Consider the following 16,268-nt stretch of genomic DNA (forward strand, 5'->3'; position numbering starts at 1 on the left):
TACATCTCTTCGTATTATATGCCCCATTCAGCCTCCAAAAAGTTTCAGGAGCGCTGCAAGGGTGCATGAGACTCAGGACAATGCGGCGAACACGTAAAAGTGAGGGGACAGAAGGTGATAGAGAAGAAAGAGGGAGCAGAGGTGAGTATGAAGCAGGCGTTAACGTGTTCGGACAGCAACGAAGACAAGCTACTTACCCACCATCCAGTCCATCTCTTCGGTGTTGTCCCCGTAAAGCCCGTGGGCACTCCTCCCACGGAAGTTCTCAGTCGTGACAAGAGGGGTGTGGACGTGCAGGAAGGACACAAAGAGGAGGAAAGGCCCTTGCTTGTTTCTGAAAACCGATACAACACACCTGGCCTTATTTCTCGGGCACTTGTTTCAGGGGACGCAGTTGGGTTCCAGGGAATGTCACCCAGCCTCCATTGTACCAAAATCGTCTTTCTGAGCCAGAACGATTTCACCATACGGCCTTCCCTGGTGGCTTAGTTGGTAAAGAATCTGCCTGCAATACAGGAGACCTAGGTTCGATCCCTGGGTCGGGAAGATCCCCTGGAGGAGGAAATGGCAACCCAGTCCAGTACTTTTGCCTGGAGAATCCCATGGACAAAGGACCATGGTGGGCTGTAGCCCATGGGGTCTTAAAGAGTCAGATATGACTCAGCGACTAAGAGTTTCACTTTTTTTTTTTTTTTAATACCTATTAACAAGAGGGGAAGGGGGCAGCAGAGGATGAGACGGTTGGATGGCATTGCTGACTCGATGGACTTGGGTTTGAGTAAGCTCCAGGAGTTGGTGATGGACAGGGAGGCCTAGCATGCTGCAGTCCATGGGGCCATGAAGAGTCAGACATGACTGAGTGACCGAACAACAACCTACCCATTTCGGAAGAAGAAGATTTGGGCTGCGTCTTCACCCTGAAGCGCCTTTCTGCACTCACCTTTTGATGAAGGATGAGACCTCCCGGAGTATGAGCGGCATCGTCTTCTGAGAGCGCATGGGCTGCTGTGCGATGGAATGATTCCGCATCAGAAAGCAGTCCGCGTGCTCGATCAGGGCGCCCACCAAACAGGAAGTGGCGAAGAGCAGGAGGCACACGACAGTCGACCAGATGACCAGCGTCCAGGAGGCGGCCAGTATCAGGCGGGTGAGTTTCCCGATTGTGAGTGTGAGGGTGGCCAGGGCCACGAGCTGGGAGCAGACGTCGAGGCGACGCTCCAGGACCGCACGCTTCTCGGATAGTCCCCAGCGCTCGCAGTCCGCCATCATGCTGAATGGCATTCCGTAGAAATGGTCGAAGCCGTGATTGAGCGGATGGTGGCAGTGATCGTCGGGAGACGCACAGCTGAGACCCAAATGCCATTTTCCTGGAAAACAGGCAAAAAAAAAAAAAAAAGTGTGCAGATGTAACAATGGCCCTTTCATCCTTTGGTGAGTGGGTAAGGACGTGCTTGCTGCGGCCTCTCTCTCTGCTGGGTCGTGGGATGAGGTCAGGATGCAGGCAGCTGGGCAGGGGAAAGTGTTTGCTGTTATTTCGCAAGGAACCTGGCCAGGTTGGGTCAAGGCAGGGCGTTCCTCTGCCTGCGTTTCTGGTGCCCCTTGTAGCTAATCACCAACTCCATGTCAGAGTCTGATCATCCTTTGAAACACCTGTGGGTTGCCTGCATCTTCTTGTTTCTTAGTTGAGAACTCTATAACTTTTCCAGCAAAGGTGCATCTAAGTCAAAGCTATGGTTTTTTCAGTGGTCATGTATGGATGTGAGAGTTGGACCAGAAAGAAAGCTGAGCATCAAAGAATGGATGCTTTTGAACTGTGGTGTTGAAGAAGGCTCTTGAGAGCCCCTTGGACTGCATGGAGACCCAACCAATCCATCCTAAAGAAAATCAGTCCTGAATATTCATTAGAAGGACTGATGCTGAAGCCGAGGCACCAATCTTTTGGCCACCTGATGCCAAGAACGGACTCATTTGAAAAGACCCCAGATGCTGGAAAAGATTGAAGCCAGGAGAACGGGGCAATAAAGGAGGAGATGGTTGGATGGCATCACCAGCTCAATGCACACGACTTTGAGCAAACTCTGGGAGATGGTGAAGGGCAGGGAGGCCTGGCGTGCTGCAGTCCATGGGGTCGCAAAGAGTCAGACACGACTGAGCGATTGAACAGCAGCCACAGATTAGAGCTCCATGTGGGCGTCAGTGGGAACCTTAGGGAGATTTTGCGTCCTGATGAAACTTTGTTACCGCCACATCTGTGATGCCTCCAATGCTGTCTTGTAGATGATTTGCAGTTATATTTTAATTTTTTTAAGTTTTATTTCATATTGGAGTATTATTAACAGTGTTCTGTTAATTTCAGATGTACATCAAAGTGAATCAGTGATACGTATGCACGTTCTTTTTCAAAATTTTTCCTCAGTTAGATTATTACAGAACATTGATCAGAGTTCCCTGTGCTGTCCAGCAGGTCCTTGCTGGTTCTCCATGTTAAACACAGCAGTGTGTCCATGTCCATCCCAGACTCCCTGACTATCCCTTCCCCTCATCCCCCATTCTTCCCCCTTGGGACCATAAGGTTATTACAGAGTACTGAGCAGAGTTCCCTGTGCTGTCCAGCAGGTCCTTGCTGGTTCTCCATGTTAAACACAGCAGTGTGTCCATGTCCATCCCAGACTCCCTGACTATCCCTTCCCCTCATCCCCCATTCTTCCCCCTTGGGACCATAAGGTTATTACAGAGTACTGAGCAGAGTTCCCTGTGCTGTCCAGCAGGTCCTTGATGGTTCTCTATGTTAAACACAGCAGTGTGTCCATGTCCATCCCAGACTCCCTGACTATCCCTTCCCCTCATCCTTCCCCCTGGGAACCATAAGGTTATTACAGAGTATTGAGCAGAGGTCCCTGTGCTGTCCAGCAGGTCCTTGCTGGTTCTCCATGATAAATACAGCCGTGTGTCCATGTCCATCCCAGACTCCCTGACTATCCCTTCCCCCATCCTTCCCCTTGCTGACCATCAGGTTATTACAGAGTATTGAGCAGAGTTCCCTGTGCTGTCCAGCAGGTCCTTGCTGGTTCTCCATGTTAAACACGGCAGTGTGTCCATGTCCATCCCAGACTCCCTGACTATCCCTTCCCCCATTCTTCCCCCTTGGGACTATAAGGTTATTACAGAGTACTGAGCAGAGTTCCCTGTGCTGCCCAGCAGGTCCTTGCTGGTTCTCCATGTTAAATATGGCAGTGTGTCCATGTCCATCCCAAACTCCTACTCTAACCCCTGCCCAATTTCTAAGCTTTTAAATCAGAATGTATCAGAAATTTGTATGAAATGGCAAATATCTCATTAAGCTGATATTTCTGGCACATCTACTTTGCATGAAGCAACCTGGGTAGCAACATTCCAGCATGCATGGAGCTTTATGTACAGTGAGAAATTCTGCTGTATTTCCAAACTATTTCATTTGCAAACTTTTTAGTTGAATTGAAAATGGAAGTCGCTCAGTCATGTCCAACTCTTTGTGACCCCCATGGACTACCCAGTCCATGGAATTCTCCAAGCCAGAATACTGGAGTATTGATCCCAACCCAGGGATCAAACCCAGGTCTCCCGCATTGCAGGCGGATTCTTTACCAGCTGAGCCACAAGTGAAGCCCAAGAATACTGGAGTGGGTAGCCTATCCCTTCTCCAGCGGATCTTCCCAACCCAGGGATCGAACTGGGGTCTCCTGTATTGCAGGCGGATTCCTTACAACTGAGTTATCAGAGAAGCCCATAGGTGAATTAAATGTCCCTATAAAAATAATGTGCTCAATACTGTTTGCCTCCTGACCATGGTTCTTTGGATGTTGCCAACAAAATTGGGATTGTCTAAACTGAGTCCAGTATAAAAGTCTTCAGAAGAAACAAATAGTAATGTGCTTAATCCTTAGAAAGTGTACATACCTACGAGTCCGGTGGTATAGCCTTTAGCTTTCAGTATTTTTGCAAAAGTTATTTCACTGGGCGGAAGTCCTCCAGACACCGCTGTCCACTGAAGAACACGGAGGCCTTGACTGGAAACCATACCTTTGATCAATGGTGTGCAGAGAGATGTTACAGTCAGACATTGAGTTGTATCATCGTTGCTATTGTAAACTGTGAGTCACTCAGTCCTGTCTGAATCTTTGTGAGCCATGGACTGTAACACACCAGGCTCCTCTGTCTATAGAATTTTCCAGGGAGGAATACTGGAGTGGGTATTCAGGCCCTTCTCCAGGGGATCTTCCCTTCCCAGGGATTGAACCTGGGTCTCCTGCAATGCAGGCAGATTCTTCACGGTCTGAGTCACCTGCTTAATATTTTCCTTTTATCGACTTGGCTGTGCTGGATCTTAGGTGGGCCCACAGGATCTGTTAACTGTGCGTGTGGGGGGTCTCAGCTTTGCGGGCAAGGATTGAACTCAGGGCCCCTGTGTTGGGTGCAGAGTCAGCCACTGGACCTCCAGGAAAGTCTCTACTTTTATTATTTTCAACTCAGAGCATTTGGTGGAAATCTCCATGACTCAATATGGGATGGGAAATTTAACCTTCCGACATGAGTTGACCTCATGGGGTTTATCTCTGATATTGTCACGCAGTGAAGTTTCTTTTAAAAAAAATATTTTTTTTAATGTCTGTTTTATTTTTTGGCTGCTCTGGGTCTTCCTGGCTGACAGCGGGCTTTTCTCTAGTTAGGGCAACGTTGTCTTTAAGGGGGACACTGTTTCAGTTTGTGGGTGAAAGGCGCTCAGTCGTGTCCCTGTCTTTGCGACCACATGGACCGTAGAGTCCATGGCCAGAATTGCTGGAGTGGGTAGCCGTGCCCTTCTCCAGGGGAATCTCCCCAACCCAGGGATCGAGCCCAGGTCTCTTGCATTGCAGGCAGGTTCTTTACCATCTGAGCCTCCAGGGAAGCCCTTGAACTCTGTGGTTAAATATGGTTAAGACAGGATGTTGTATATTATGTGACTTGGACCACAATTAAACAAAAACATTAAAAAAAAATACAGGGGGACTTGGCGCATTCTCCCGACCCTGTACTGAACAATTCATGCCTGATTAGTTACAGAGAGCATGTTCCTGTCCAGTGTGTGGTTAGATAGACGGAAGGACCAACCTGATCGGAGGGGGTATCTGCCCGTTAAAAACGCCGCTCTACTTGGCGTGCACACAGGGGCAGCGGCCAGATGCTGGGTGAGCCTCACGCCATCCGCCGCAAGGCGGTCGATGTTTGGAGTCCTGAGGAAGGAAACATTAACTCTCTTAATCCTTAGCAAACCAACGCTTGGTTTTTCTTTCCGTAAAGCAGAGTGACATCCTACTTGATAGAAAAACTGGCAATTACCCATGAACAACCCCCTGAGTTCCTGTGCAGGCTCATTCAATCGTGTCCAACTCTTTGTGACCCCCGGGGACTGTAGCCCGCCAGGCTCCTCTGTACATGGGATTCTCCGGGCAGGAATACTGGAGTGGGTTGTCTTAATCTACTCCAGGGGATCTTCCCAACCCAGGAATCGAACCTGCGTCTCCTGAACTGGCAGGCAGATTCTTTACCACCCTGCTGCTGCTGCTAAGTCACTTCAGTCGTGTCTGACTCTGTGTGACCCCATAGAGAGCAGCCCACCAGGCTCCTCCGTCCCTGGGATTCTCCAGGCAAGAACACTGGAGTGGGTTGCCATTTCCTTCTCCAATGCATGAAAGTGAAAAGTGAAAGTGAAGTCGCTCAGTCATGTCCGACTGTTCGAGACCCCATGGACTGCAGCCCACCAGGCTCCTCCATCCATGACATTTTCCAGGCAAGAGTACTGGCGTGGGGTGCCACTGCCTTCTCCGTCTTTACCGCCTTAGGAATGATCAAAAGGCAATGACTTTGCAGAGGTGAGGATGGACCTAGAGGTTGTCGTACAGATTGAAGTGAGTCAGAAACATAAAAATATCGCATATGAGCGTATATACGTGGAATCTAGAAAGATGGTACCAATGAACCGGTTTGCAGAGCAGAAAGAGAGACGCAGATGGAGAGACAAACGTATGGGTACCAAGGAGGGAATGAGGGGTGGGGGCGGTGGGCTGGGATGATTTGGGAGTTTGGGATTGACATGTAGACCCTACTGATACTGTGGGCTTCTCAGGTGGTGCTAGAGGTAAAGAACCCACCCGCCCATGCAGGAGACCCGGGTTTGAGTCCTGGTCGGGAAGATCCCCTGGAGGAAGGCGTGGCAACCCACTGTAGTATTCTCGCCTGGAGAATCCCACGGACAGGGGAGCCTGGTGGGCTACAGTCCGTGGTGGCCACAGAGAGTTGGAGGTGACTGAAGCAAGTTAGCATGATACTACCTATAAAATAGATAGCTACTCAGAACCCACAGTGCCGCATGGGGAACTCTGCTCAGTGCTACACGGTGACCTCAATGGGAAAGAAACTCCAAAACGAGAGGGGATACAGGTACACGTGTAGCTGATTTACTTTGCTGTACAGCGGAAACTAATGCAGGATCGTAACACAGCTATACTCCATTGAAAATTAATAACAGCAACGAAAAACAAACAGTGGCAAAACTTCAAATGTCTTCCGAACCTTCAAAGAAACATCAACCGCACAATTGTTTTTCAGTGTTTGGCCACACCCCGCTACCTGCAGGACCTTAGTTCCCAGAGCGGGAATCGAACCTGGGTCCCTTGCATTGGAAGGCAGAGTCTTAACCACTGGACCACCAGGAAAATCCCACTCAACTGCACTGTTTATCAAAAGCTTCCACACTGTACCACTGAGGCTGAGATCTCAGCCTCAACAGGATGTTCATGTTCAATAGAGGATGTCCTGGCTGTTCTATATCCAGAGGGGAGAGGCCAGGGTGACTCCCCGCTTGCGACTCTCAGTCTTTTTTATTTTTAAATTTTCTGTATGGGTGTGTCATTGAGTCACCATGTCGCATTAGACTTTGTTGTACATCAGAGTGAGTCAGTTACACTATACAGCTGAGCTGGCCTGAGTGCAGGCGTGGGAAGGATGCAAGACCCAAGTGTTTTTAGCGGCTCAGCCGTGTCCGACTCTTTGCGACCCCACGGACTGTAGACCCCCCAAGGCTCTTCTGTCCACGGGATTCTCCGGGCAAGAACACTGGAGTGGGTTGCCATGCCCTCCCCCACCACCCCCCGGGGGATCTTTCCCGACTCAGGGATGGAATCCGCACTTCCTGCCTTGGCGGGCGAACTCCTCTCCACTGAGCCACCTGGGAAGCCCGATACAGTGCAAAGAATGGATGTGTGCACAGCTGTGTTCAAGGCTGAACTGCCTGAACCAAAGGTCGGATGGCGTATCGTGGACCTCTGCACCCAGGGGTCAGATAAGCCGTTCTGCGGTCCTTGCCTGAGGGTGCTGTTGCCGTAGCAACCGACGTCTCCAATGCCGAGATCGTCCGCCATCAGAAGGAGGATGTTTGGCCGGGGACCAGGTGGAGGGCCGCAGGCCGAGGGTTTCGGACCCAGAAGCGCAGCGACTGCGAGGGCCAGCCAGCTCCTGAAAGACAAGGCCAGACAAGGCTGCGCGCGGGGTTCCGTCCAAGCACACAGCTTCTGCGAGCCGGAAAGCTGGGGGCACTCGTTCAGGGGACTCTGAGAGGGGCATCCCCGTACAGGAGAGTTTGAATACATCTCTTAGGCATTTGATTCGTTTTTCTTCTTTTTAAAAATATATATGACATTAAATATAACATATTAATTAAATGTATATTATATTATATAATATATATAATCATCCCATTTCAGAAGAGTTTGAATGCATCTCTTAGGCACTTGATTTTATTTTCTTCTTTTTAAAACTGTATGTTATATTACATTAAATATATATGAATTGTAGATTATATTTTATTATACATAATATATATATTATCATCCCATTTCAGAAGAGTTTGAATACATCTCTCTGGCATTTGATTCTTTTTTCTTCTTTTAAAAAATATATTAGATATAATATATTAATTAAATACATATTATATTATGTTAAATATATATATTATCATCCCATTTCAGAAGAGTTTGAGTAAATCTCTCTGGCATTTGATTATTTTTTCTTCTTAAAAAAATATGTTACATTATATTAGATATAATATATTAAATATATATTACATTATGTTAAATATATATATTATCATCCCATTTCAGAAAAGTTTGAATACATCTCTCTGGCATTTGATTCTTTTTTATTCTTTTAAAAAATATGTTATATTATATTAAATATAATATATATTAATTAAATATAATACTTTGTTAAATATATATATTATCACCCCATTTCATAAGAGTTTGAATACATCTCTTAGGTATTCAATATTTTTTCTTCTTTTTTTAGTTAAATATGTTATTATCCCATTTCAGATGAAAACATCTCTTAGGCATTTCCTTTTTGTTAAAGGCAACTCACACTTTTCTTGGATATTAGCACTGAATTTCAGAAGAGGTTGGATACGTGTCTTAAGCATTTTATTTTTCTTCTTTTTTTTTTTCCCTCTTCGCGACCCCATGGACTATACAGTCCATGGAGTTTTCCAGGCCAGAATACTGGAGTGGGTAGTCATTCCCTTCTCCAGGGGCTCCTCCCAACCCAGGGATCAAACCCAGGTCTCCCGCATTGCGGGCAGATTCTTTACCCACTGACCCACAAGGGAAGCCCAAGAATACTGGAGTGGGTAACCTATCCCTTCTCCAGCAGATCTTCCCAGCCCAGGAATCGAACTGGGGTCTCCTGCATTGCAGGCGGATTCTTTAGCAGCTGAGCCACCAGGAAAGCTCTAAATATATATTATATTAAATTATCATCCCAATTCAGAAGAGTTTGAATACATCTCTTAGGCATTTTCTTTTTTGTTAAAAGCAACTCATACTTTTATTTTTTAATATTAGTTTCGAATTTCAGAAGAGCCTGAATACGTCTTAAGCATTTACTTTTTCTTTTTTTTAGTTAAAAATGAATCACTTTTTTTTTTTTTAATATTATCATCTCATTTCAGAAGAACTTGAGTACATCTCTTAGGCATTTGAGTTTTTTTCCCCCCTTTTTTTAGTTAAAAATGACTCATGCTCTTTTATATATATATAATCATCCCATTTCAGAAGAATTTGAATACATATCTTAGGCATTTGATTTTTTTCTTTTTTAGTTAAAAGCAAGTCACACTTTGTTAATATTATGATCTCATTTCAGAAGAGCCCGAGTACACCTCTTAGGCATTTAATTTTTTTCTCTTTTAGTGAAAGACATCTCACACTTTTTAAAATATATATTATCATCCCATTTCAGAAGAGTTTGAATATATCTCTTAGGCATTTTCTTTTTTGTTAAAAGCAACTCATACTTTTATTTTTTAATATTAGTTTCGAATTTCAGAAGAACTTGAGTATATCTCTTAGGCATTTGAGTCCCCCCCTTTTTTTTAGTTAAAAATGACTCATGCTCTTATATATATATATATATTATCATCCCATTTCAGAAGAATTTGAATACATATCTTAGTCATTTGACTTTTTTTCTTTTTTAGTTAAAAACAACTCACACTTTGTTAATATTATGATCTCATTTCAGAAGAGCCAGAGTACACCTCTTAGGCATTTAATTTTTTTCTCTTTTAGTGAAATACATCTCACACTTTTAAAAATATATATTATCATCCCATTTCAGAAGAGTTTGAATATATCTCTTAGGCATTTGGCTTTTTTTCTTTTTAGTTAAAAATGACTCATACTCTTTAAATAAAAAAATTTTTTTAATGTAAAAAAATTTTAAATAATTAAAAAAATTATCATCCCATTTCATAAAAGTTTGCAAACATCTCTTAGGCATATTTTTTCCCTTTTTTTTTGAGTTAAAAACACTCATACTCTTTTTTTTGTTTGTTTAAATATTATCAACCTATTTCAGATTTCAGATAGTTAAAAATAACTCACACTTTAAAAATATATATTATCATCCCATTTCAGAAGAGTTTCAATACATCTCTTCTGGCTCAAATACATTCCCTTGTGACTCAGCTGGTAAAGAATCCGCCTGCAATTTGGGAGACCTGGGTTCAATCCCTGGGTTGGAAAGATCCCCTGCAGAAGGGAAAGGCTACCCACTCCAGCATTCTGGCCTGGGGAATTCCATGGACTGTATAGTCCATGGGGTTGAAAAGAGTCGGACATGACTGAGCGACTTTCACTTTCTTAGGCATTTGAATTTTTTTTCTTAGTTAAAACAACTCACACTTTTAAAATATATAGTATCAATCCCATTTCAGAAGGGCTTGAATACGTCTCATAGGCATTTGAATTTTTTTTTTTTTTTTTTTCACGCAGTCCAGCAGTTAAGATTTTGCCTTTCAGTGCAGGGAGAACAGGTTTGATCCCTGGTCGGGAAGCTGAGATCCTACATTCCTGGGCTCGAAAAACTCAAAGCATAAAGCGGAAGCAGTATTGTTGTACATTTGATAACAGGCCCTCAGCTGCTCAGCCGTGTCCGACTCTTTGCAGCCCAGGGACCGTAGCCCACCAGGCTCCTCTGTCCATGGGATTCTCCAGGCAAGAACACTGCGCTGGGTTGCCATGCCCTCCTCCAGGGGATCTTCCCGACCCAGGGATCGAACCCAAGGCTGGCAGAGTCTTTACCATCTGAGTCCCCAGGATAGTCCAAGAGGCGTGATCAGTGACTGAGAAAGATCACTTTACTATCAGCGGATTCTGAAACACTGACCGGAAGAGACGCAGGGGCAGACAGAGAAGATGACCCATTGCACACAGCCCTGTCTTACCAAGAGTGTTCCAGACGTAACATGGCCTCTCTTTCCTCCTATTTCCTGTAAGAAATAAAGCGGTGTATACTAACATGGGCAGCAGAGATGGAACGATTAATAACGCAGTAAGTAACAGAACGGCTCAGTGGTAAAAAAAAAATAAAATAAAGAATCTGCCTGCAACGCAGGACACGTGGGTTCAGTCCCTGGGTGGGGAAGATCCCCTGGAGGAGGGCATGGCAACCCACTCCAGTCTTCTTGCCTGGAGAATCCCATGGACAGAGGAGCCTGGTGGGCTATCGGTCCATGAGGTCGCAAAGAGTCAGACACGGCTGAGCTCTGAGGCCAGTCAGCTCAGGGCACTGAGTATCCTCAAGAGTTTCAACACCAAGAGGGAAAATTTTGAGTCTGCCAATAGCCTGGGAAAATTACAAAAAAAAAAAAAAAAAACATAAAGGATGGCTCTTCCTGGAATTTCCTAGCAATCAACTAGTTAAGACGGTGTGCTTCCAAGGCAAAGGGCGTGGGTTCAGTTTCTGGTCGGAGAAAGTAACATCCTGCATGCTGGCCAGTGTGGTCAAAACAACAACAAAAAGCAAACAGGGGCTTCCCTGGTGGCTCAGCGGGAAGAATCCACCTGCCAGCGCAGGGGACGCTGGTTCCATCCCTGGGCTGGGAAGATCCCTCTTGCCGATGAACAGTGAGGCCCGTGGGTCACAAATGCTGAAGTCCGTGAGCCCCAGAGCCTGTGATCTCGGATACGGCAGAGAAGACACAGCACGGCCATAAGTAGTCAATCAGTTAATCTGGAAACAAAAAAGAACCAAAGCGGTGCTCTTCCCTGCGGAAGAAGCTTTACAGACAGCAGACACCATCCCCAGAATGCAGAACGCAGACATCATTAGATATAGCTTAGGACAGAGAGGATGATTGCTTTTGAGGCCCCCAGACAGACTGCGGTTTCTCCCTAGCGGTGGAAGTCCCTGAGGTGCTCTGGATTCAGGCGGGGCTGCTGGAAGCCTGGTTCGGTCCAGATGGACCTTGAGGCCCACATATGGAGCCAGGAAGCGAGATTCTCCCTGGTGGCTCAGTAGTTAAAGAACCCACCTGGCAGACGAGCCACAGGTTCGATCCCTGGGTCAGGAAGGTCCCCTGCAGGAGGAAAAGACAACCCTCTGCAGTCTTCTTGCCTGGAGAATCTCACGGATGGAGGAGCCTGGCGGGGCTACAGTCCACGAGGTCGCAAAAGTCGGATCTGACTCAGACAGTGAACAACAACGGCAGGCAAAGCTGTGTTTCCCCTGAAGGTTTTGGCATCCTTGGATCTCACCCAGGTTATGGTTTACTGATCCTGTTTGCACAAACCCGAGATGACGCGGATGTTCTGGTGCAGCGGCAGGTGGAGGCGTGTTCCGTGTGACCAGGCCCTGGCATGCCCTCGAGGAAGGTCCTTGGATCAGATGGGGCCAGTGTGCAAACAATCTGGGTGCTCACTCAGTCCTGCCCGAGTCTCTGCGACCCCACGGACTGCAGCCCACCAGGCTCCTCCGTCCCTGGGATTCTCCAGGCAAGAATAAATACCGCACTGGGTGGCCGTGCCCTCCTCCAGGGGATCTTCCCGACCCAGGGATTGAACCCAGGACTCCTACGTCTCTTGCCCTGCACGCAGGTTGGTTACCACTGACCCACCTGGCAAGCCTGTCCGAGCAATGTCCTTGGGGCCAGACTGCAGGAGGTAGGCTGGAGTGGGTACGTCCTGGTTGGAACTCTCGTTCAACTTGACCAGGAAAAAATAAACCAGTTGGTTTGGGGTTTCTGCCTTTTGTGTCTGAGGCCTGATGTGACTCAAGAGAAAAAGAATGTAAGGGCTTTTCCGGTGGCCCAGTAGTAAAGAATCCACCTGCTGGAGAGGGAGACGCAGGTTCGATCTCTAGACTGGGAAGATCCCAGGTGCCGCAGAGCAGCAAGTAACTGAGCTGGTGCTCTTGAGGCCACGAGCTGCAGCTGCAGAAGCTTGGAGCCCGTGCTGGGCAAGAAGACAGACCACTGCAGAGAGAGCCCTCAGACCACAGCTAGAGAGAAGCCCCTGCTCGCTGCCACTGGAGAAAACTCCTCGAGCAGTGATGAAGACCCAGCATGGTCCAATCAATAAATAACATTTTCAAAAATTAAAAAAAAAAATACAAAGACATCCCTCCCCCCATCTGGTGGTCCAGTGGTTAGGATTCCATGCTGTTAATTCTGGGTCCAGTTTCAATCCTTGGTCAGAGACCAAAGATGCTGTGAGCCTTGAGGTGTGAGCAAAAAAAGAAAGAAAAAGAGAGGAAAAAAAAAAAAAAAAGAAAGTAGAACATGTGTTGATCAAGAACGTGGTGATTAATATTTTGGGCTTTTCTGCCAAGCTGGCCCAGTTGCTGCCATTTCTTTCTGCCGTTGCAGAAGGGCGTGGCCCCCGACCATCCAGACGGCTGAGCTTGTCCGTCAGTAAAACTGGATTTCCAAAGGCAGGCTGAGTTTGTGGAAGGCACCAGAGGTTTCTGATCCCCGACATACAGGAAGCAGGATAAAGGGAAATGCAAAATGAAGTGATAAGAAATCCATACGACGTGATCTCTAGTACATATTTTTTCATTTTTAATTCTGATGAAAGTGAAAGTTGCTCAGTCGTGTCCGACTCTTTGCAACCCCTTGGGCCATACATAGGTCCATGGAATTCTCCAGGCCAGAACACTTTAGTGGGTAGCCTTTCTCTTCTCCAGGGGAATCTTCCCAATCCAGAGACTGAACCCAGGTCTCCCGAATTGCAGCGGATTCTTCAGCCGCTGAGACACCAGGGAAGCCCAAGAATACTGGAGTAGGTATCCTATCCCTTCTGCCGGGCATCTTCCCACCCCAGGGATCGAACCCAGGTCTCCTGCATTGCAGGTGGATTCTTTACCAGCTGAGCCACCAGGGAAGCCCTGATTGCCCTTTAATTGTGGTAAACACACATTAATTTAAAAAGATCCGTATGGAAGGTCATGTCATATCAATATGAAATTCCTTCCCTGGTGGCTCAGTGGTAAAGAACCCACCTGCCAATGCAGGAGACCTGGGTTCGATCCCTGGGTCAGGAAGATCCCCTGGAGGAGGAAAGGACAACCCACTCCAGTATTCTCGCCCGGAGAATCCCATGGACAAGAGGAGCCTGGCGGGGCCACAGTCCATGAAGTTGCAAAAGAGTCGGACAGGACTTGGCGACTACACAGCAACAGACAGACATCACAGAATTTCCCGTCTCCATCATTACATGCAGAGCGCCGTGGCAGTGAGCACAGTTATACATCCTTGTACAGCCGTCCCCGCTGCCCACGTTCGGAACTGATTCATCTCCGCAGACCGAGACTCCGTCCCCATTAAACCCTCTCCTGCCCACCCCGCTCCCACAGCCCATGGAGCCCACCCTCCTGTTTCCTGTCTTCATGAATCGGACAAGTCTGCGCTGCTTATAGCCATGAACCGCACAACCTTTGTCCTTTCCTGTGCGGCGTATCTCACGTAGTGAAATGTCCTCAGGGTTCGCAGATGCTGTAGCCTGTGTCAGAATTCCCTGACGTGGCTAAATGATATTCCGTTGTGTGGACCACGTCATCCCTATATGCAATATTTTGTTATTGCTTAGTCGCTCAGTCGTGTCCAACACGTTGTGACCCCATGGGGACCGTAGCCTGCTAAGCTCCTCTGCCCATGGGATTCTCCAGGCAAGAATCCTGGAGTGGGTTGCCATTTCCTTCTCCAAGGGATCTTCCAGACCCAGTGATCGAACCTGGGTCTCCTGCATTGGCACGTGGATTCTTTACCACTGAGCCACAAGGGAAGCCTGTATATCCAGTTTGTTTTTTTTTTTTAATGAAAATGTTTACATGGAAACTTACATTACTATATGTAACATAGATAGCCAACGGGAATTTGCTGTACGGCTCAGGAAACTCAAACAGGGGCTCTGTGTCAACCTAGAGGGCTGGGATGGGGAGGGACATGGGAGGGAGTTTCAAAAAGGAGGGGATACCTTGCAATGTGTAGGTGAATACATTCCGGAGATAAATACCAGGGTCAAAGTCATTAAGCAACTAGACCTTAATAGTTCTGAACGCACGAAAAAGCAGTGGGAACTGTGACGCTACTGCAGAGCTGGCTCACGCTATCGCCGTCGACGCAAGCGTATTGCAACACGCAACGTGTATCAAACCGTCCCTTTGCACAGGGCAGACCCCCCCCCCCCAGTGTTATCTGCTATTTATCTCTCCATTAAAATAAGAAGATACAGAAAAAGAGAAAGGAAGCCCTGCAGTGAAGTAGTACCTATAATCCAGCCTTTGATGTTCTTCCAGGGAAGAAGCAATTACAAGCCCCTGGCTTTCTGGCCACCGTCCAGGCCCCGGGCAGCACGCCTCGCTTCTCCTCTACGCTCCGGGCTGCGTTCCCAGACCCAATGCAGTTTTGAATCTCAGCATCTCTTCAATGCCCAGTCTCCCCCACTCTGAAATCTCTTAGCAGCTAAGATATCTACTCTGCAGAGCATTCCTCTGTTTGCGACGCCGTGGACTGTAGCCCAGCAGGCTCCTCTGACCATGGGATTCTCCAGGCAACGATCCTGGAGCGGTTTGCCATGCCCTCCTCCACGGGATCTTCCCGACCCAGGGATCGAACCGAGGTCTGGCAGAGACCAGGTCTGAGGTCTGGGAAGCCCTCTCTTGCTATTTAATTCTGCAGTCCTTCCAGAAACCCCACCCCGAGGCAACATCTGACATGGATATCTTTCTTTCTTTCTTTCTTGTTTTTTTAGGAAAATTTGCCTTAGTACAGCCACACTCTGGAGGGGTGCTGGGCGGCCACATGTGGGCTGAGGGTCACCAGCCGGGCTGGCTGCTGCTTGGAGAGCAAATCAAGGAAAGCGGGTTACCTGCAGGGCAGTCTCGGGCCCGGGCAGCCGAGGCCAGCAGGCAGCAGGAGATGTGGTCTCAGGCTCTGACCCGGGAGGTCCGTGCGGTCCACGCATGTGCGGCTGAGTCACTCTCCGGAGTAACAGCTGTCCCGCCTGAACCAAGTTAGGTTGTGCTCGGACTCAGCAAACCTTACACTCTGCAAAATAGCACAGACGATCATCTGCAGAGAGGGCCTGTCGTCCGTCCTTTTTTTTTTTTTTTTTTTGCCTGTTGAACAGATCTTCTGTGCTCCTTGAGAAGATGGTAACGCTTGCCAAGGGATCTCCGACAGCTGCGAACACTGAGCCTTTTCATTCACAAGTAGGGCTGGACCGTGTCCGGCACATCGCGTTTGTGACGCCTCCCAAAGCAGAGAGATGGTTGCCTTGAGAATGCTTCCTTGCACCAGTCCTGAAATGTGTGTTTTCCCCCTTCTCTCGCGTCCTCTTCCGAAATGGAAAGACAGAGGACATCTCTGAGGAGGCTTTAACTCCTTCTGTGTGTGCAGACAACAGCTTGATCACCTA

At 47.4% G+C, this 16,268-nt stretch overlaps 2 protein-coding genes across 12 annotated transcripts in view; one reads left to right on the top strand and one right to left on the bottom strand.

The window, feature by feature from the left end:
* The window catches only part of ARSL (arylsulfatase L), a 24,204-nt gene extending 8,404 nt beyond the window's left edge, over positions 1-15,800 (bottom strand). The window contains exons 1-8 of one of the 11 annotated variants that reach the window (XM_060408617.1): positions 15,720-15,800; positions 11,415-11,583; positions 10,796-10,840; positions 7,381-7,530; positions 5,128-5,249; positions 3,937-4,059; positions 941-1,367; positions 198-334 (exon numbers count right to left, since the gene is read on the bottom strand). In XM_060408617.1, the coding sequence (XP_060264600.1) occupies positions 198-334; positions 941-1,367; positions 3,937-4,059; positions 5,128-5,249; positions 7,381-7,530; positions 10,796-10,818 (982 nt within the window). In that variant the 5' untranslated portion in view covers positions 10,819-10,840; positions 11,415-11,583; positions 15,720-15,800. Of the gene's footprint in view, positions 1-197; positions 335-940; positions 1,368-3,936; positions 4,060-5,127; positions 5,250-7,380; positions 11,584-11,884; positions 13,315-15,719 lie in introns of those variants that run through there. The other 10 variants (XM_060408615.1, XM_060408614.1, XM_060408612.1 and 7 more) reach the window with 10 other exon arrangements.
* ARSH (arylsulfatase family member H) overlaps positions 1-16,268 on the top strand; it is a 50,964-nt gene that overhangs the window by 8,190 nt on the left and 26,506 nt on the right. The window lies entirely within an intron of this gene.

The sequence above is a fragment of the Ovis aries genome, chromosome Y (assembly GCF_016772045.2).
Source record: "Ovis aries strain OAR_USU_Benz2616 breed Rambouillet chromosome Y, ARS-UI_Ramb_v3.0, whole genome shotgun sequence".
In the NCBI taxonomy this organism is placed as follows: domain Eukaryota; kingdom Metazoa; phylum Chordata; class Mammalia; order Artiodactyla; family Bovidae; genus Ovis; species Ovis aries.